Raw genomic sequence first — 22,726 nt, 5'->3', positions numbered from 1 at the left:
TTGTAATGACAATAGTTACAGTGCTGACATATCCTCGTTGGATGAGGTACACTGTCCTAGGTCACTTTCGATTAGTTAATAAAATAAAACTAATACTCGTTTGCAAAGGCTACTATTTTAGGTTTCTCTTCTCTCTGCAAATTAGCAATTCTAGAAAGAATCATTCAAAAAGGGTTTATGAACAAAATGCCAACAATGTTCAGGTGTTTTGTTTTGTTTCTTCCAAATGGGTTACAACGTGCTTCATTTTGTCTGGTATGGGTACACTTACATTGGCTTGCGGAGTTTGCACTGGCTTCCTTGAAGGCGTTGAAGACATTGATAAGAGTAAAGTGATCTCCTGCAGGGTGTGAGAATTTTCGCCAGCAAGTAAGAGCAATCTCTTCTGTTCCAGGAGGTGCGTGTAAGAAGCAATTAGGAGCTTAGAAAAAAATCAAGCCAGTGGTTATTAAGACCCGTAGGTGCATGCACAAATAGTAACTCCACTGATACTTTTCTTTTTTTCCTTTCTCAGTTCCCTTTAATCTTCAATGTTGAATTGCTGCTGAAGAATCTATTGCATTCACTAAGGTTTTATTTATGTGGATGTTCTTTCAATCTCTTGTTTAGTTAATTTGTGCTGTAAACACAAAAGAAGGTGAGAAGCTTTCTCCTAGACTGATGCCAAAAATGCTTCATAATGGCATAATCCAATTTATCCAGAATCCAAGCATGTGGTTTCTTTAATATAGAAAGAAACTAAATCTATGGATGTAATGCCTTAATTTGCTCATGTATGTTTATATTTGTTCCTTCCAGTGTATTTTATTTCTGTTGTGGTGCTGTGCTACATAATTATGTCTTTTGAGATGGTTGAGCTTTTTAAAAACTAAAATGTGAAATGTGAAAATGTAAAACTAAAACTCAGTCACTTACATTTGGTTTATGCACTTAAAAATTTTATCACAAATTTAGGCCCTCTATTGAAAATCAAGCCAGCTTGAGCATAAAACCAAGTTGTTCCATAAGAAGAACTAATGCAGTTTGGTGTCCTGTGGGTTCGTGTCCTTGCTGCCTAAGACTCCTCACCAATTTCTGGGTTTAGGATATTCCCTCTGGACAGAGCACAATAATGCCATGCCAAAACATTCTCTACAGGCAAGGTTAAGCTGTGGCTGTTGAGCAGTAGATACCTCTCAAGCATTGGTTCTGTACTCTAGGGTTATGCCATAAAACCAGTAGCATAGTGCTATATGGTTAGGAGGCTGCTGTAGAGAGAAGTGAGACAGCTAAATACCGCTGGAGCCAACATCACTATGTAACGCTGAGTCCTGGAAGAATCTAAGTCTAGCCCGGTCCCACACTATCTGGTGGGATCCTGAGAAGTCATCGTCATTATTTGCTGTTTGAACTTCTAGAGTCACCCTCCTCTCAGTTATGCCGAAACCTTTGGTTTTGTGCATCTTTGATATATTAAGATTTCAATGGCAGCTTTTGCAGAATGGATAGGTTTTAAATATCTGGGGTTTATGTGTTGGTTTGAAAGCTCTGACACATCAAATGAAAGAATTTCTATAGTTAACGACCTAATATAAATGTTCTTGCTCCAGACTTCATGTGTCCAGTGTTTGGGGCCAGCTGGTTTGTCTCACAGTGCCATGTAGGAGCAGAGTGATCCGTCAGGACAGAATGGTATGGATGCTTAAGGTTAGTTAGTTTTACAAAATACTTAAAGTGGAGAAACAAGATCACAAAGTAATTCTTCATAGGTCAACAGTTCAATATTGTTTGTAATTAGAACTTCCCCTAATTTGCTGCTTCAGTCTGCAACAAATGTACATGAATATGCGATAAGAAAGTTCATTTTGAAGGGACATTCTGTGTATGCTTTCTGACAAAAGGTTGGAAGTTAATGGGGCATCTGAAGCATGGAATTGGATTGCTACTTACTAATTCATTGCTTGTGTTTCATTGCATGCTTAAAGTAAAGACTTAAAACAGCGAAAGATACTAATTTACTTGAAATAAGCAGGATGTGAATAACAAAAGTTTGCCTTTGGGTTGCCCTTGTGAATAGACTTTGAAAGAGTCTACGTGGATTTGGCAGGTGGCACAAGCCATGCAGTGAGACGTTATTTATGAGTACCTGTTACCATGGCCGCAATGGTGAGCATTTCATCAACGCACTCGAATTCGCACGAAGCCAGAATTGATTTTGACAGTTGTGGATCCAGGGGAAATTCTGACATAATAATTCCAAATTCAGAAAGGTTCCCATCATTATCCAGGGCTGCTAGATAATCGAGATCTTCCAAAGCCTGCATCAGGCTTTCAGGAGCTAACAAAAAGGAAAGATAATTCAAATTCTTGAGAATGGCTACATATAAATGAATGCCTGAATTCTCATGGTAATATTTCAGTTGTGTATTTCCTGTGTGAAAATGATAGAAATCCCCTTCTATCATTTGAGAGTGGGTAAGAAGAAAAAGTAATAAATGAGATGAACAGAAGGCTGAGAACATTCTGGAGGAAGCAAATAAGGGCTAACAATTACAGGGCTGCAAGTAACTTGATCTTTTTTTCTGTCAGAGCAGTTTTTGTCAAAAGTTAAGCCACAGTGAGTGCTGAATAGTGTATTGCACCGAGACTATGTCAAAAACTTCTGCTATTGGCAGTCTTCAGGTATTTTTTGTGTGCATGGTTGTTCTTTTTAAAGAGGTGTGGCCACATTTGAGGGGTGTTGAGAGATACAGCAGCTCTAAGAAAGAGGATTATAACCTAAAGACAAGCATTTACAGTAGTTGTAGCTGTCTTACCATTCTTGCAGGTATTTGGAGTTCTCTTGGTTGCCTTTTTTTAAAATTATTATTATTATTTTACATAGTTTCTCATGATGTCAGAAGAAAAATGGGAACGTAGTAAAAGAAAATGTCTCCCCAGCAATTGGCTGTACTTTCCCTCTGCACAAAATTAAATGTTCAATTTTCCCTTATTGTGGGTTATAACTTCCTTACAACCCACATAGGTAGAAGTGAGAACAGTGAGGCAGAAAAAAGTAATGAGTGACTATAGGAAAATAATTAGGTAGGCTGAGAGACTAATTTGGGAAAAAAGTAGGAAATAAGTGAATCTGGACCACACGGTGAGTAGGGAGCAGGAGTACGAGATGGATTGAGCAGAGGCAAACATGAAGGATATCAGGAGTTAGAGTTTAGCGTTTAAGATGGGGGTCTGAACGGTGAAAGCAAAGGAGAAGGAAGACTGAAGTGATGGGTGTTGTGTCTTAGATGTTAGATGAATGCAAGTGGAGGCCTGCCAGGAGTGTTCGGTAGGGAGGCTTGCTTCTGCATATGTTGAACACCGAGTTTTCAGGCTAAAGTGGTCCACGTGCTTTTTCTGAAGACTGCCGGAGTATCAACAATTATGTTCAGTTAATTCAGTTTTGATCAATGGCATATTAAGCTTATTCTATGAGGAGTACCTCCACAAATCATAGGTGTATCTTCCTTTTTCACAGATGAGGGTGAATGAAATCAACAACCCACAAGATTTGAAGATACAGAAAATGGCTTATACTCAGGGACACAAATATGCCTGTTTCATCAGTTATCATTATATCTCATCAGTTATTTCTTGATAGACCAAAAGATGGCATTTGCAGTAGCTCTTCTGAACTTCTCAACTGGATGGGAGTAAATAACGAAGGAGTTTGACAAAGACTCTCCTTTCTCATTAAGTGTCTTGCTGAATTTCTCCTTTGCCATTTTTTTTTTTTCAGTATTTTTCTTGTGTTTTCTGCATCTGAGGCAGTGGAAGACAGAAAAGACAGAATCAGCTTATGTATACCCTAGCTCTTTTACTATGAATGACTGCTTTTTCTTTTGATAGATGGTGCCAGAAGAATGTGAAGCGTTATTCTGACTTTTTTTTTTCAGATTTTGAAAAAATTAGTCTGTTTTCTCAGCGACACTTTGTTCTGCTGAAAGAATGGTGTAATGAATTCAGACCCTCACAGTTGCAGTGATAAAAAAACATGCCTGAAAGGACAGGATTAAGCAAATCAGTAGTTAAAATGAGAACTTGAGCAGGTCTGTAGGAAATCTGCTGTTGATGAAAGTAGGTCCCTTTGGTAAAACAAGTGTAGAAGCCCTTTATGTGCAACCATGGAGGGTACAGTTCTGGGGCTAGAGAGGGTGACCCTGAAAGCTGAGTAGAAGTTGTCAAACCTACACTCTCCAAAAAGTAGTTGCTAGAGCATGAAAGACGTTGGTGGAAATTTGGGAACTCCTGAAGTGTGAAGGTGCTTTCCTCCCAGCTCTTTTCAGAGGTAGATTTCTATTCCAGGTCTTACTGTAATGGTCAATATCTTTTATGAGTGCCAGTTCATTTAAATTCCTAACTGCTCTCCTATCATTGCAGCAACTTTTTCCTTGTTCCAGTTTAAGGAACTGTTTGATATTTTCTCTCTGTTTTATGGATAACAAGTTAAATTCTAGTCCTGTTGAAGTTGATAGCAAAACTTCCACTACAGCAGGACTTGGCCTCATCCCTAGCCAAGCATACTCAGCACTGGGAAACTAATGACTGCACTGGCAATTTTTCAGGCTTCTGTGGGCTGCTGTCAGTTTGCATATTAATGTCGAAAAAAATCTCTAAATAAAAAAACCAAAACACAACCACAGCTACCCACACAGGCAGGGTGTGTATTTGTTCTTGTATCTTCATTAGTAGATGACTAGAAAGAATTTCTTGCTTGAATTCGTTATGAACAGGAACCTGTCTTTGGTAGGCTACTTCTGCATCACGAAGATTAAAAGCAAAGCAAGCCTGTAAGGAGCTGGTAGGTCACATTTAGCCATAACGCCGCACTTCAGGCACCCTGCCTTCCTGCAAGAAAATCTTGAGTTCAGGTTTTTATTTCTTTGGCAGTGAGCTGTTAGTTTATTGCCATCACTCTGTAATTAACTAGTTACAACGAAGTAAAGAAAAAAATAAAATTGGAAGTAAGCAAGCACCTGTTGTTTTTAACCCTTTTCTGATCCTAATGTCTGAGGGGGAAAAATAGTTTATTAATTCCCCTTACATGAGCTTTTACAGAACTTCTCCAGTGTGTAAATCCATTAGTGTTGTGACTTCACTTAATTCTAAAACACTTACTATTAGTATTCAGAGACATTCTCTCAGGAGTCTGTAAATTCCTGTTAAAGCTGTGGACCTGTTTCATTTCAGTATTAGAGTTCTCTCTCTGCCTGTACAACATGAGGGGTTTCTGTCTAGAGAGAACATTTATCAGACATATGAGGTTTAATGGGATAAAAGATGAGCCCTTGCAAAAGCTAAAGCATCTGAGAAGAAAATACTTAGAAGTTTAAAGAAATGAAAAGTAACAGCTGATGAAGAATAAGAGTCAGTGACAGGAAATAGATATCAGTGATTGAAAATACAGGGAGAGTAAAATGGTCATTCAGACATATAGTAATTACTAGGAAATCATGGAGAGCTAATTTCCAGAAATCAGCAAAGTAGTTTGTGCTAGAACTTACAAAATATATGGGTTTATGGCAGTCAATTTCAATCCCCTGATAGCATCAGTAATTTGCATTTTTATGCCCTAGAGTTAGTTGCCTTGAGATTTATAAGCACAAATTACTTCCCTATTTTGCTATGAGTGTTACAAAAAAAAAAAAAAAAAAAAAAAAAAAAGACAACTCCTGGAGTTTTATTGTGCTAGAAAGGACAAGATAGTGAAGGTAGATTAGAGCAGGTGAAGGAACAGTTAAAAAAAAAATAGAATAGGGCTTTCAGATATGGGTCTGCATTTTGAGGCACAAATTCAATCAATAAAAAGCCATTGTAGGAACAGCAAATGCTCATTTGAGAGTTCTTTATGGTATGGTTCCTATTTAAATAAAAACTACGATAAAACAAAAGTAGTGTAAATGTTTCGATATGGAAAGCTCTTCTTTAAAGAACAGAAACCTGCATTGTCTTGAAATGATTTCTAACAAGCAAGTGTCATTATTTTTAGGGCTGCTTGCCAACGCCAACTACTGCTGCCATCGAGGCAAACTGCAAGGCTTTGTGACTCGACTGCTGCTTTCACAGGAGCAAAGTTAAAAAGAAGCTCTCAAGATGTGTCCTGTGCTTTCAACAAGAAACTGTCACATCCCTGGAAGTTTAAAAGGTATTTCCTTATCTGATATTTTCTTTCTCTTGCCTGTGTTTTTTGGCTACTTAAGACTGGGTTGCTCTGGACTTGTTTCAGGAAATCTGACCAGTTTTATGTAAATACAGATCCTACTCTTGATCATACTTAGGCTTAGTAAAGCAAATATGTAACTAAATGTTATTGTTAGCACCGAAATCGTTTATCTGAGAGTTTCAAGCTGACTTAAAATGATATTCTTCATTTCACAGTTTTTGTAACTTTGACATGAATAGAGTAAGTTATGTTTCTAAAGGTAGCTGCGCCTTTAATCTTTTCAGTATCACATCCCACATGGCTGAAATTGAAGTGCTTAAGGTGTGATAAAATAAATACAGAAGTATTCTTCCTGTTGCATAAGGAAGCAAGTGATTTAGCCATTTGCCCAATGTTCTGTAATAGGTGGATATTAGAGATAGGAATGAAAGGTAAATTTCATTATTTTTAATAGTCCATTTAACTGCTGTATCATGCTTATCTGGAGGATCTACAGGTCCTGTGTTCTGGTCTCCTACGCTGTGAAAATGTTGAGTATGTGAAATACCTTTTTCTTGATAGATCTTTTCTTTCCACAGAAATAACTGTTATAAAGTTAGAGCTGACATGAATGTCAGGTGAAGGGATGTTGTCTTTAAAGAGCTGATTCACTGCCTGGCAAACCACAAATTTTTCCAGCTTCTGTTAGGCTTAACAGCATGAAGAACTGCCAAAGTAGTTACTGCAGGGAGAATAGTTCTGGGGAATGGCGTTTTCTGTTATTGTTTTTTAACATTGCTCCTTGGATAGCAAACTGAAGATATGGAGAAATCTAGTGCCAAGTTTTCTTCAAATTATGCAAAGATTTTTTTCTTCTGCAAGGACAAGCTTCTATGTGCAGGTTTCATCTTGATTCTTTTTTTCCCCTATAACTTCTGAGGTAGGATTTTTTATGAGTCTGTCATGCTCTGAAGCCACCAATTCTATAACTATTATTTTGAAATTATAGTTATAGTTGATCATTAAAAATTACTTTTCCAAACTCATACTTTGCAGTCTTTCCATTCCCCCTTACGCTGCTTCTTCACTCCTCCAGGCTGGCTGGTAATGGTCCCTACTGTGCTTTTCTGCCGGCAGGGACAGCCAGGACAGAGGCTGACCTGCATTTTCCTAACATAAATATACCGAGTAATATCCACACACCAGGGATAGCACTGACTGTTTAGCAAAGTTGATTTTCTATCTGCTTTGTGTCATCTTCAAAGCACATACGTGACTGTGCAACATGTGTATCCACAAAGAGTATAATTTAAAGAATATTATATAGTGGCATAAAAAATATTTTTAATCACTTGGATTTCTTTTGGTACTCTCTAGTAAATGACATGAGAGTAGTCCAGCTTTAACAGGACTGGGCTAACCCCTTCTCATTTCTGGGATGCCCTTTGTGATAGCAGCTCCCCATTCTAAGCAATTGGCTACATGCGGCGTGGTACGTGCTCAGTTCTCGGGCTATACGTACTGCCCTAACTCCCATTCCTGATGCCTCTTGTCCCATGGATATGGGACTGCTGCTAAGGGTCGGGTTGTCCAGTCCATACTTTGCTTCCTGTGTTTGTTTGCTGTCTGGTCCTTACCTCCTCCAATTCCTTTTATGCTTTTCCACTGATTTGTGCAGTACATACTATGAAGTATGTGGCCATGTCTATGCTATCAGAAAGCTTTTCATTAGGAGATATATAATACTATTTAATTGATGAAATTCAGAAATGAAAACATCACAGAATCACCAAGTGAACTTATGATAATAAATCTGCCACGAAGTGATCTCTGTTGAGCAGACCTTACATGGCGCATTCAGGTTCTGTCTTTGACAGTCTGTTTCTAATGAAAAAATATGCAAACAAATTTTGTTTCTGAAACAATTTAAAATTATATGCATTTGTACAACTCTTGTCATTATGGATATTCTAGAAATATATTCTTAGTGGGGTTATAATGGCATAGCTATCAAATGTCATGGTATCCGTGACCATCAACAAATATTTTAATCTGAAAATTGTTTATGGTAATTCTGCAAGAATGCAGAATCTGCAAACTGCTTTCACCTTGATTTCTTATGGATATTTTACATAGCTTCATCTTTATACTGATTTGCATAGTTTAAATAAGGATTTTCCAGTGATTTACAAAAATACATAATGTTGCTGAAATCTATGGGAAAGGAGTTCTTTTGTCCCATTATATAACACAGTAAAGATCTAGCTGATTAACTGATAAAAATGTAAACACATCCCTAATATAGTGGCACAGGAATTCAAATAATGCACTTCAGAACTGCAGTGCCAAATACATTTTCATATGGCTCATGAATTCTAAAAAGGGTAACAAGTCTGCTGCATTTGCTCATCTCGATTATAGCATGAATTAAATGCAGCAGCTGTACGCCTGACATGTTTGTTGCTTTCATAATGCAGTAATGAGTCAGAGTTAATCCAGGCTTTTATTTTTCCTCAAAAAGCAGCAGAAAAAAAACTTGTGCACATTGTTGTTGAGAAGAAATAAAATGTTTTACTGATGTAATTTTTGTTTCTTTACTTATCAGCTACATGTTCTCTACTTCATGTACAGGGAGCGGACTGTGAAGTACTCCTCTTTGAATTCTTGCTATGAATTTTGGTGTACTTTTGATTTGTTCCCCAGTTGATGTCCGTATGTTACTTGGTCATCTCAGTGAAAACATTATTTTACTTAGGAAAAATTCACCTTGGGTTAAAAAACCCCAAAGCCTCCATCTGTTTCAATTGCAAAGAAAACTTGAGAACGTTAGCTGAACAGAAATGGTGCACAGGAAAGCCTGTGGCGTGTGTGGCACATGGGAGAGGCTGCAATGTGTTTACTCCCTTTGCTCAAAGGGAAATGAAGTCCAAGGAGGTGAAGAGACATGGAATAGTCAAGCCCAGGACAAACTGTGCTGAGGAGAAATAGAAAGGCTATTTGTGTTTTTAGTATCTGTATGCTCTGAACAGCACTTGATTTGGCCAGGTCAGATGAGAGCATATAGAAATACTGCCATGTCTTTTTCTTTGCTTGGTTGTGGGGGGTTTTTTAGTCCAGTTGATCTTGTGCCATGTTTGGTTGAGGGTGGGCGAATTGGCTTTGTATACATTGGCAGTAGATGTGAATAAGAACTGTTATGCCCAGGAGTTTTCTTAGGGTCTGAAAAGCCACACTACTTGTTTTGAGAGCTTTGTTGCTCATCTTTTTCGCTTAGGTCCGTATACCGTCTCAGAGACCCCTCCTCCTCTTCCTCAGCCTTTTTCATCACTTCAGGTTACAGAAGGCTTATGCAACTAAACTGACTGCAGCAAAAATAATGAAGCCTTTTGCAAAGCTAAAATTTCTTGCTTAAGAGGGGACACTTTCCATCTCTGATAGCTCTTCTCTTTGCCTCCTCTGTGCCCCTCTCCTGCAGCACGTAATCCAGAAAGGTGTAACATCTATTTGACCTTATGGCTAGCAATGAAAAAGCTTCAGGGCTACCCTTTAACTGGGTACTAGAGGTATTTGGAGCTGGGCAGCAAGGACTCTGTGGTGTGACTTGAGGGTCAGTCTCTGCTTCTGCTGGAGGATGTCGTGCTTCTTTAGCCACTGGAGACCTGTGTGGTGTTGAGTGTGTGCGGCAGGTTGGGGCTGTCTCAACACAGAATGAGAAAACTTGGGCTTTCACAGGCTGAGATCATTGACCCAAAGCTCTCGGGAGGATGAAGGGCCCAAAAGTAGGTTTTATGTGCTTGAAAGCTTGACATGTGTTTTGAGTTCTGTAAGTTGGTCTAATACTACAACTAACTCCCCTTACAAATTCGCTTACTTCAGTATTCCTGTTTCTTTCAGACAAATGTATTTCACACCAGGTACTTCAAACTGTCTGTGTTCTGATAGTGTGAGCTTTATAGTCATCTCTGGAGAATTGTGGTACGGATATAACTTAAGTGTTAGTAGGAAAGAGGTTTGTTGCCTGCTCAGAAGTCGGAAAAAGAAAGCCCCAAGGCAAGGAAAGCCAATGTGTGATCTATCCCAGGATAAAGGAAGAGCTGTACTAGACAATTAAAGCAATGTTTAAATGTTTAATTGTGTGGGGCCGTAAGACGGGAGGGAGACCAGGAAATTGTGCAGACTTTCTCATCTCCTTTCAGTGGACCCCCTACAGTGTTTGTGGGATATTTTCTTTGTTCAAACGGTTTGTCTAACATTCCTCACACCGTTTCAGTAATTCCTCAAACTTTTCAATACCTTGACCTCGCACTTTTGATCTAGTTAGCAAACACTTTTTCATATTTGATGCCCATCCAAGTGAAGCTGATGCATTCATCAAATGGCTTTGCTATTTTGTACACATCAGCAAGCTGCTTTCTTCAGCTGCGTTATCTCAAAAATACAGACAAAACTTAGAATTCCCATGTCTGTGAAATCCTTAAATGCCTCTAGCATTTCATTCTCTCTCAATACGAACTGTCTCCATTGTCCCTTTAAATCCAAAAATACTGAATGCTTTTCCTAACGTAACTTTAGTAATTCATTCTACAGTTCAAGAACAACTTTCTTCATACCCAGTAAAAGCACGAATACGTTTCAGACTTTTTTTTTTTTTTTTTTTAGTAAAATACTTTCTAAATTTGAGTGGAAGCCAGCTGTATTCCATAACAATTTTCCATGAAGCTTTCCTAGATTCAACACAGGAGGTGACACTCACAAGGCCAAAATACTCCGATTCTCATCAGTCTTGAATGAGTTACCTCTCAGACTGGCAGTGTTTCTTTCACATTTCTTTTAGGCATGTTTCTGCTAAGCGGGCAGACAAGGGAAAAGCAGAATAAATTCTACTTAAAAATTCCACTTACAATCTATCACAGCATCCAACAGTGGGAATTAAACTCTTTATTACTGATTAATTACAGTGCACAACACGTAGAAGACAAGTGATCGTTCTATTTCCGTGTATGTGCATGAGGAAAGGGAGGAAAATGTAAGAATTCTTCCTATTTGCATGGGAAAATTATCGTAAATTAAGCTAGCAATAGGTCATATGATCCTCAAACCAGTGAAATTGGTGCTATTATTTCCTTCATTTTCATTGGCTTCAAATCAACAGCAGAATTTGCAGTGGTACTTGGTTTTTGTGGTAGGTCAGAACAGAGGAGAATATCCTTCTATAGATAAAGCCCTAAAATATGAGGTCCGAAAAATAATTAAAAAAAAAAAAGCAACCACTTTCTTCACACCCTTACCTCAAAATTCAGAGTATTCCCTGGCTAGTATTGAAAGTTTATTTGGGTTTATTTTATAAATAATATTGTCCTTAAGTAACAGCTTATTGTAAATTTGAGGCGGGAGATGCTGGAGGATAAGAAGAAAGCTGTTTTCCTCTAAATATATCTCCTAGGTAACAAAAGTAGTTTATTTGGGTTGTAAACTTTTGATTAAAGGAATATATTTTGTTAGATATCTGTACAATGCCTTGTACAATGGGACACCAATTTTCTTTGTGGGTTCCAGGAAAATAATATGAAACCTAGATGAGAAGATATTTGGAATATTGATTTTTTTTTTTTTAATTCCAATTCCATTCAGATACTTTATGGTCTTTTTCAGAGCAAACAGTTCATACACGGTACCATTTTTCTAAGTGCAACTATTGCATTGTGAACTGGTCTAGCAAGTAAGTGGTAAAAGCAGTGCCAATATTATTACAAGTACTTCAATAAAAAACAGTACTGTGAATAACAGGACAAAATTATCTTTAAATAACTGCAAAAATAGTAAAAATATGGAAAATCGGTGCATCATCATTACCTGGCCTGCTTATGAAGTCACAGTGTCTGAAGCCTGCTATATCCATCCTCTTCAGGAAGAGAACCATGCTAGTTAGCTTTGATTCCTTTATTTTGGCTGGTGTATGTGGTTTAATTTCTTTATATGTAAATTCTTCAGGATACAAGCAGAAGAGTTTTCCTGGAAGAGATTTCGGGAAAATTACCTTTTTTGGGTTTTTTTTGTTTTTTTTTTTTTTTTACATTGCCACATCAATTCTATTATTAATTTGAGTTAATGGATTTAAATTTTGAGCTAATAATTCTACCTGATGAAGACATGCCCAGAATTTGCTTATGCATCTCTGCTTGACTTTTGCTGATAGGCTGCGTTATAACAGAGTCTGCTCTGATTCTAGGATTGTACACCTTTAAATGAAAGAGATATTAAGCATCAGATAAGTAAGAGAAGACTACAAAAATGTTAATGGTCTGTATTGCATTTTTGTCTAGGTCATTTTACAGAAAGTATAGTAACAGTTTCATTTCTTTTTATACTACGTATTTCACCAGCTTGGAAATGAGAGCAGTCAGCACTTTGGTAAATTGACAGACACTTATGTTTTACAGTAACTCTGTAAGTATACTCTAAGATAAAGGTCTTTTTCTGAAGAAATGTACCTTACTAAAGCACAAAATGTATATCTATGGTATCATCAAGAAAAGCGTCAAAAAAGATTATTTATTTCTTCCAATGACAGAATCCCAACATTGTCTGATAACATTTTGTTCCATAACTCCAGATTTTTGTCTTAGTACTGAAATCTGTCAGTTCAGTACAGGAGACAAGGACTGTAACAAAGATGTGCAATGCCCCGTTTTATTTTTTTCTTAATTGTACTTTATTTTGATTAAACTGAGGAGCTGATTCACTCACTGTTCTGACCACCAGATGATGTCCATAAGCTTCTGTAGTATATGGCAAGACATACAACATCTGGATAAGGCAACTTTCTAGTCATGTCATCTGAATTGACCTTGTCTACTTTAAGCAGGGTTTTAATAAAAAAGGTAAAATGTGCCTCAGTGTAGGGGACAAATTTCTTTTCCTCCAGGTAAATTTATTATCTATCCCAACTGCAGGATTTACGCGGGATTTTGTTCTGCGCATACGGCCTTTCAGCTGGATTGAATGTGAATTTGAACTGCTGAGGGATGAATATTAGAGGGCTAAACTTCAGCTGTTAGGACAAAATAATTGAATTAAAGGGTAAAAATTGTGTAACTGATAGGGGTGATTTGATGGCCATCAGGACTGTGTTGAAACTGATTTGTTCCCATCACTTTGTATTTCTGATTCACAGAAGTCTGCAAGCACTGACTTTTACTTTGGGCTTCAGATTACCATGGAAGTGAGATTAATTTCTGTCATCGAAGACAACTGTAGTTTCAGAAATAAGTTCAGTTATGCATGGTCTAACTGAAAACTGCCTTTAGGCTTTTGTTCGTTCCACAGAAAAGTATGACAATTTTTTTTATCCTTGACTTGAGGCTGAGTTAGTTTATAACCTCCAAATGAGAACCCTTAAAAATAACAGTTAGACACAATTTTTTGCAATGAAAATGAGGAGTACTGGTAGTTTCCAAGCTTTTGCCTGAACTACCCTCAAGGCTAATCAGGATTAATGATCATTGATCCAAAATTTTAGGAACACTTAACTTCCATTTTGGTCATTCAGTTCTGGGTTATATATAGAAACTGCATTATATTGTTTATTTTGCCTATTACTGGAATATTTATTTTGACTAGCAGAACGCATTGAACAGTTACAAAGCCTGTCGTGTAGTGCAGCTTTCCAGTTCATGTAGTGACTTGTTCCTACATAGTCACTCATGCTTTAGGACATCAATTTTGTATAAATGAATCAAACAAGAGGCATGTGATTGCAGCACTAGTCCTTCCCAGGATGGGGTGGAAAAGAAGAACTGAGGACATACTTAGAATGAACTTTAAAAGGTCAAAGATTAATTCGACAAATTTGCAGCATTTTGAGGTACTTAGGTGGAAGCACGTATCTGGAAGGAGCACAAGCAGCTTTAAAAAGAAGTGGTTCCCTGTGTGAGCAGCCCTTAGCGTTAGTTATACGTTCTGTGGCACTACACCGATTACGAAGGCGTTAAGCAAGGGATGAGGTTAAGCTACTAAACCAGGTAATCTGCCAATATGTAGCCAAGAACTGATTGTATTTCACTCTATCTATAAGATACTGAGGACATAATTAGGAATGGTAGGCCAAAATTGAGGTGAGATGTAGTTTGCAAATGGAATGTGATTAGTTTGGTGCCCAAATGAGTGGCAGTTTCAGCTGGGAGTGTTAATCTGGCTTTAGAAACTTGAAAATTTTGTTTTCTGACTGAATTTAGGAAGTAATTGTGTTTTCTTGCTTGGTTTTCCCATGTCTATGAAAGTTGGTAATTGGAATGTTAAAAATGTTATAGAATGTGACTTATGAAGAACAGAAAAATATTTGATCCTTTAGAAACCATTTGCACCAATCTATGAGCTGCATGTTTCCCTTTCCCCCACCCTGAAAAAAAAGCTTATGCAGAGTTCATTCTAGGCGTACTGATTTTGGTTAAATTTACTAACCTTTCTTCTTTCAACACCGACATCAATGACAAAGGTTACATTTTTAATCCAAATCAAAGATTCTCCAAAGCTTGTGGTGAGTAGCACTTTTCTTCTGTATTTTTTGCAGCATTTCTGTTTGTCTTGATTTGGCTTGGGAATTAGGTCTTGTTTTGTGGGATATAAAGGAACTGGGATGAGTTCTCCAAGGTCAGGATTTAAATTAGACTGTTCCTGTCTGATCATTTGGTAAGCTTTTTCAATTTCCTGTAATCAGGAGAAAGATTTTTTTTTTTTTCTTTTTTCTTATGAGTATGAAAACCAAATATCAATATATAATTTTAAAGCAACTTTTTTATTCTAAGATGAATTTTAACTATGTATCAAACTATAACAACATTTAAATCTTACATGATTAATAATTAAAGGAAAAAAAAAAAAGGGAAAAGAACTATGTATGAGAATTTACCAACTGTATCGGCTAACTATAGACCAGGGAAAAGCTGGGCTGGTTTTTGAAATCTCTTTTTCTCCTCTGCAATTTTCAAAATCGTCTTCTCTGGCTTTAATCATATCCAAACCAACCTCCAGGGGAAGACAGATGTGCAAAAATATAGTATAGGAATAACAAGGCTGAGGAAATTATGAAATGGTCACTAAACTTTATGTATGTAGGACATGTAGGATGTATCCACATCGGTCATTTAGTGCCAAAGAGTTTGGTGCAAATTTGTCTGTAGCAGACATTAGCAATTTGTCTGTAGCAGACAAATTTGTCTGTAGACAAATTAGCAGACTAATTTGTCTGTAATGCTGTAGCAGATACTCAGGTACTCCACTGGTGTGCCCAAAATGTTTTCTGTTCTGCTGCGACAGAAGTTATGCACATGGGTGCCGAGTGGCAGCGTCCCGTGGGAAACAGCTCTCTGCATGTGCACGGTGCACCCCGGCGCTGGCAACGGGGTGCCCTGCGCTGCTGGCGGAGGTGCGATGTGCACGGGTGCTCCTGGAGGCAGCGCAGGTCACAGCAAGTCACTGCTCCGACCCTCTCCATCCCGACTGTCCCCGTCACTGGAAGGGCTAAAATGGCAGAGCCCCCGTTTGGGTCACTTTGGAAACTGCTATTATGTTCTTAGTCCAATTACAATACATAAAAAAAAAATCAAAGTATGCAGAAACGTCCCTACTTTACCTCAGTTATTATGTTTAAGAAGATATAAGTATTGTAAAGGTTTGTATTGGGTGGTTTTTTCCCCTAATGATTAATAAACTCTGTGAAGACTTAATAAAGTCAATAAAATGTCCCTAAGCTGTGTTAATGGAACATCACCTTTAAAACAGTCCACAAATTCAGAGGTTGAATATCAATTGTAAAAGGTTTTTTTGTTGTTGTGGTTTTAGTCTTTTTTAAAATATAAAATAATTTGTGTTGTGAATGATTTTTTTTTTTTTTCTAAAGGTATACAAAAATCATTCATAGACTTGTTCAGCTTGAAAGGGTTTTTTTTTTTCCAAAAGCATTTTTATTAGCAAACATTTTTCAAAATTGAAAAACCAGACAGTTTCTATTTGAGAGTGCAACTACATTCATAGTAGTTATAGGTTGAAAGTATTCTATAAAAATTCTTATACAGATATGACAGTGGCATCTAATAGCAAGGCTGGCACCAAGACAACACATAAATCTTAATGTTCTTAGTTTATTCGTATTTTTGTTCAGTTCAAAAGACAGTTGAGTGCTAGGGAACAGTGAGCCACTAGCAATATGAAACTTTAAATCACAGTTAAGCAAGAATGCGTGGGATGTGAACTGTGCGGTAACAGTTCATAACGAGTGTTTTATTCATTGTGAGAGAGAGAACTAAGTAATCTCTTCTCGGCAAGAAAGAAATTATTATTTCAGTATTTTGTGGGACTTGCCCATCGAAAAAATGTCCCTAAGCTGTGTTCCCAGTCCTTTGAAAGGGAAAGGCTATGTGTTTTCTCTCTAACATTACCTATTGTCAATATGGGAACTGATACAGGGAATGCATTAATTCATCATTCGTAAAAGTTGTGTCTGTAAAGTTTGAAACTGATTATTAGCATTATTAAAAGTGTTACATATCCATCCCCCTTTTTACAGTGAAAAGCAGTACTACCTGGATAGTTTATGGTAATTTATCTTTGCACGTGAAAAGGCATTGTCTCCTGGGGCTACTAAGGTGAATTTTTTGTTCTAAAGCAGGTTTAATGATACAAAGTGGAAGGTTGAAGATCACTATCAGGAAATAAATAATGGTAATAATAATTTATAATAATTTCAAGTCTTAAAATGTTTATTTGATGTGCGATTGCTTTGACAGCTATGAAGTACTGTGAAATTTTTCTGAGAAGGGTGTGATCGTGCAATCCTGGCAGCAGTGCATTTAGGGCATCTCTGCTGTCTTCAGGGATTCAAAGTTGCCTCTATTTAGAATAGCCAAGCCCATGCAGATTCCTGGATTACCGTTGCACCTCCGGAGTGATCTTTGCCTCCTGCTGTTGTGTACACAAATGGTTGGGAAGTTTGCAGCCATAAAGGAGAATGCAAATGGAAAGACCTTGTAAACAAGTTTAAGATAAAAACATTCACGTGAAGTAGGACATTTATGCAAACTGGACATGTGTCCATTCCTGCAAAACAGCGATAACACAAGGTGTGATATACCCAATGCCAGAATAGCTTGCAATGTATTAACTCCCTGCATCTATGGCCCTTGTCCCTGTATGCCACCTTTGCTACTTTTTGCATCACACAGAAGGATGATGGCCTTTCTTTAAGCCTACAGAAAATCTGATAGTTCCTTGCATTAGTTTGTGCTATCTGTATAAAATACAGCGTTATCTATACCGTAACTTCTTTGCTGGAAAAACCTGAATTGATAAAAACTGTTGGCAATGTCCAGTGTCTTAGATACTGGCAACAAGATATTTATAGGTTATATAAAAACACAGATGTAAATTGTTTCTTGATTAAAATCAGAAATACTGGAATTGGTTAATAACTTACTTGTTCACATGCCAGAAAGATCGCAATGTCACCCTTCTCTTTTGTATGGTGTATCTCGAAGAGCAGTCTTAGTGCAGACAGAAAATGGTCTTTCTGAACGCTGCAAGAGTATACAACCTCTGCGTGGTGTTTATTTTCCACCCTTATGAAGGGGACGCTGCCGTAATAATTCTGCAGTTTGCTGGACATTTGAGGCGCAGTAAGTATTACCAGCCTCAGTTCTGGTCTCGATATCAAGACATCTTTAAGAAGGCCAAGTAATGCATCTGTTGCAACAGTTCTTTCATGCACATCATCCAAGATGATAACGCCGTAATAGTTCAGAAGAGGCGTTGACATCATTTCCCTTTGTAGCATATCATCTGTACAGTATCTGCAACGTACAAACAGAAAACTCTACAAAGTTTCTTGGAATATTCAGATTTGATTGTAAGAAATTAATTCAGGGTCTTGGGGGAAGCTTGGTTCTTTCTGTTCTAACAAGAAAGATTTGATAAGAACAGAGAGTCTATTTTGTAGACAGTATCACAGTCTCAGCTACGTGTTTAAATCCTTCTTTAAATAGCTAGAAACTCAATGTAAATTAATGACACTAAGTGGCACTATGGTTGAAAGGGTGCTCTAGGCAAAAGAATAAATACTTCTGCCCTAAAATCATGACTTATATTGCCTTTTGTCTTCCAGACTATCTAAGCATTCTGCATGCCATAACCAATTCTTGCGCTAGGAACTAATATTTTTGGATGAGGAAAAGAAGGTGTACGCGCGCGCTTGAGGCAGTGCCAGAACCAAGATGAGAGATTAATTCATACCGTAAAGCCCTCCTCACTTTTATGCCTATTATTCCTGCTACTGAAAGTTTTTTTGTAAAAATAATATTTTTTTTGTAAAAATATATATATTTTTTAAAAATTTTGTAAAAATAATTTTTTGTAAAAAAAAATAATAATAAAAAAAGGATATTATTTTTTGCTGTGTTGCTCAGGAGGACTTTGAATTCTTGAACCAGGTTTCGATGTGTGAGACGATAGGATTCATCTCCCTTCCACATCAGGAGCAGCTGCAGGAAGATGTGCTGCAGGAAGAGGTTTACAGAGTTCTCCGCGAAAGAGAAAGGACATGCAAAAGGAAGAGCAGTTGAACTTGATTTTCAGAAGTGGTGAGTATCCTCTTCTCCACTGGAAATCAGTGGCTGGGAAAAAGGCTTATGATCTAGAATTTATAGTTTGTGCCTGCCATATTAAGGAACCAGAGAAAATAACTCTCCTAACTTTCAGAGAGGCTCCAAATCTGAATCCCTGTGTTGCTGCTGTCGCCTGCCTATATTTAATACATTAAGTGCATTTCTTATCTCTTAAATATCCTCCTAAATGCTTTTTTCTCTTATTACTGAATATACCGTTTTCTAGCCATGAGTTTTGATTGCTTTTAAATTTCAGCTTTACTTTGTGATGGATTATCCCATGTTCTCTCATGGTAATGAACACTCCTGTACTGGAAAACAGAGAAAGAAAAAGTAGAATGATATGGAGGTTACTGAGGTGCTTCTGAAGTTTTGCACAGATGGTAACCTTGCCCACTTAAACCTCTACTACAATTTAGCACAGAATACCTCCTTCAAGACTTCTACAGCTTACTGATTAATCACAAAATCTCCGGTAACTGCATTTTAAAATATCATATGCAACTTTATAAAGCAGTGTTGGGGTTTTTTTGTTTTCATCCTGTATGCAAAAATCTTTTGCAACTATAGCAATGTTCCCCCACGGTTGTTAAGTTATCTGTCCTGACCACGTTAGTGGAGCGATGCAACGAAGAGCCTAAGGACTGGAGTGCTGTCAGCTGCAAACTTTTGCACTTGCAAGGAACTGTAAGCTACATAGTAGTTTGAAGGCATTAAAAACCAAACACACAAACCTCAGGATAGTTTCTGTTGTACAGCAGCTTTCAAATGGGATGACATACCCCACTTCGTGGCCAATGTTGACATCCATTTCATCGGCCACACGCAGTGCTAGCCACACCGCTGTCTGCTTGTGGACCTGGGTGCATACGACTACACCGTGTTGATAGTGGACAGAAAGGCAATACTCGGCACACCACTGAGGAATCTGTAAGTAAATAAGAAAACAGATGTATTTGGTATTTAACACGATTAGCGGAGACTGTAATGCAAAAGAAGTAGACAGTGTGGAAGAACAAAATCAACCTGAGCACCCGCTGCTTACCGTCTGCCTGACTGCTGACGGATGAGCTGTACCTGACACAGAAATTACCTGCCGTGATAGATGTCAAGATGCTGAATCTCTTAAGTAGTCAAGAGTTGGAGTGACATGGGCTAGAAGGTTTACCTGAGAATTTCTCAGCTGGACTCAGATTAGTTCGAACGTATTGCGGAAGGGACAGAATTGGCCTCTGGGGAGCGGGTAACAGCGGCAGTATCATTCTTAAGCATCTCCTGACTGATCCAACAACATTAGTGCAGTTGCTGTCAGAGCCTTCTCAGCTGGCTCAGCGGTAAACCTGCCTGTGCTATGCCATATTCAGGTGCTTGACATGAGAAACGTCGCAGGAAGAAGAGGATTTCAAACTGACAAATGCCACAGTAAATAGATGTAATTTCAGATTAATTACTCTGTAAACAAAGATAACTGAAACTGAACTGCTCCAGAAACTTATGCAGTAGCTCTCTGATTTATATATTTACAGTAGAAAATCAGCACTAGAACATATTAATGTTATTGTCATGAGAAAGTAAAATTACATTATAAATATTATTTTAATGAAAGCATTAGGTTTCAAATTCTTTACTTAATCAACATATATAAACTAGCTGCATCAGCCACATATCATTTATTTCTGTATAGTTCTTTATGTTTCTAAAAATGTTTAAAAACCAGCTAGCAACGTGTTACATCTTACTAAACTTGTTTAAGGACAATTTAAAAAGCTCATATTTCTTAGCAAGTAGTTTATTATTATACAAAGTTCGTTTTGTATAAATTAAAGTCAATAACAAGGGGTAAAGACTTTGCACTCCAAAAAATATTCCAGGCACCAGGTGGGTGTGTATCCTTTTTATAGGAACATAGGAATTTTCAATTAGAAGTATCGTGTCTCTAGTTCAATATGTGATCTCTAGCAGTGTCCAGCATCAAAGTGTCTGGCAGATATGAGATGCCCTGCAACAGTAATTATCCTACAGCTTTACCTGCAGGAAAGTTTTCTCCTGAGCCCAGTCATAAACAATCATGTTTTGGCTTATAACACTTGCTTGAAAATTCTTCTCTGCTTACTGTGGTGGCAGACTCAGGTTGTTATACATTATTACAACAGAATTTGATAGTCCTAGTGGATATTTATGTGTTTAGAGTCAACTGAGATCTTGGCTTCAGTAACGTCTTTTAACATGAGTTCTGTAAAGTAATTGTGTATTCTTGGAAAAAGCATTTGCTCTTGGCTGAAGTGAGGGAAAGACCATTACTTCTCCCTGAGACACAGCCCTACTGATTTCAATCCTTCATTGCCTGAGAACTTTTTCACCTTCTCCAGTGACCTGCCTGCAAATCCACTGTATTTCTTTCCTGATATAGCACTAATCAGAACCAAAACACGCTTTCCAAGTAAGAATATGCATTGAATCCACCATAGGCATTGCAGAGTTTACCATTTCTCCTGGGCATTCAATGTGATGATGGACAAAAAGAGGGTAAGATGACAAGTTTGGTCAATATTAGGGAGGAGGCAATAAAATTTTCCAGTGGAACAAAATAGCAGCCAGCCAAATGTAGCAGGAATGATTTATTGGTAAAATACTAAAGCAATCTGAAATAAGTCCTAAAGTATTTTACACTTAGCCTTGGCCTCTCTGAAGACAGTAGAAATACACCTGTAATTTCAGTAGGGAAGGATTTTAGCTGATACATTCTGTAATACATTTTAAAGTACATAGCTGATAGTTTTTCAAGTTGAGATGTGATGATGTGAGATGCAAACACAGCAATAATTTACAGTGCACATACTGATAGCTACAAGAAAATTTGATACAGAATTTTTCTAAGGTTATGTGTATATTTGGTTCTGAATTTTAAACTATAGCAGTTAATGCATGTGGTCCTCAGTGTTCAGAAAGGGCTTGACTTTTTTTAAATTTAGTACAAAAAAAGTTGTAGTTTGAGATATTTGTTAGTTGTTTATGACACTGTGTCAGACAGTGACAGTCTGAGAAGTGTTACTCTTCAGTGCTCAACTTACCCTGAAGCCCAAAAGACATCATCAGCCAAGTAAAAATGGCTTGTAACAGACAAAAGTAAAGTAAGTGTCAATTGTTTGTGAATATTTGAAGAAAGTTATTTAAATATATGCTTATATTTATATTTGACATCTATATTTGACCGTGATAATCTTTTGTCACCTTCTGTGTTTCACTTTCCCTCTCTGGCCTTAATACCTCAGATTACAATAGATGGCTGCACATCTGTTTCTACACTGAGAACTGCTAAACTCAATACAACTATGTGCGCGTACACCGCAGCTGAACTCTTCAGAACTGGATGTTATTATATTGCAATACCATACAGCGCTCAGCATAGCAACAGTCCACTACTAACAGAAACCAGATACTAGTGCAATATAAATCTGGATATTGATGTGCCTAATATAAGTAAAGGGCAACAGCGGTGAATAGTAAATTCACTGCAAAAAGTTTTTTCTGTTTTAAAATATGTAGTATTAGCAAAATAGTAATACTAACTCTGAAAAGTGTACAACATTCAATGTTCTAAAAATAATTAAAAAAACCCCCCAACCAAGCATGTTGTACTGACCTGGGAGCTCTTGCCAGTTTTAGCATCTCCTGAAACAATCACAATTTGATTATTAAGCAAACTTTCCATAAAAGGATATTTCTCTTTCCATACTGGAAGTTCTTCTCTTTCCTTCATAAGTTTATAATAACGGGAAGAGTAAGGCAAGCCATCGAAAGGATTAAGCTCTAAATCTTCTCCACATACTAGTATTTCCTCTTCATCACCATCGTTGCAGTCAAGTAATTCTGAAAACCAGTGGATCTCTGGAGGAAAGGTTAAAAACGCCAT

The 22,726-nt window shown here is 37.5% G+C and overlaps 1 protein-coding gene across 1 annotated transcript in view; it reads right to left on the bottom strand.

Moving 5' to 3' along the window:
* Window positions 1-22,726, bottom strand: part of DHX32 (DEAH-box helicase 32 (putative)) — a 26,297-nt gene extending 3,571 nt beyond the window's left edge. Inside the window, exons 1-8 of the mRNA XM_075504354.1 lie at window positions 22,457-22,726; window positions 19,548-19,741; window positions 17,631-18,003; window positions 14,621-14,866; window positions 12,300-12,399; window positions 12,014-12,172; window positions 2,126-2,317; window positions 272-421 (exon numbers count right to left, since the gene is read on the bottom strand). Of these exons, the coding sequence (XP_075360469.1) occupies window positions 272-421; window positions 2,126-2,317; window positions 12,014-12,172; window positions 12,300-12,399; window positions 14,621-14,866; window positions 17,631-18,003; window positions 19,548-19,741; window positions 22,457-22,726 (1,684 nt within the window). The remainder of the gene's footprint in view (window positions 1-271; window positions 422-2,125; window positions 2,318-12,013; window positions 12,173-12,299; window positions 12,400-14,620; window positions 14,867-17,630; window positions 18,004-19,547; window positions 19,742-22,456) is intronic.

The sequence above is a fragment of the Mycteria americana genome, chromosome 6 (assembly GCF_035582795.1).
Source record: "Mycteria americana isolate JAX WOST 10 ecotype Jacksonville Zoo and Gardens chromosome 6, USCA_MyAme_1.0, whole genome shotgun sequence".
In the NCBI taxonomy this organism is placed as follows: domain Eukaryota; kingdom Metazoa; phylum Chordata; class Aves; order Ciconiiformes; family Ciconiidae; genus Mycteria; species Mycteria americana.
This window is presented reverse-complemented; position numbering and strand designations above follow the sequence as displayed.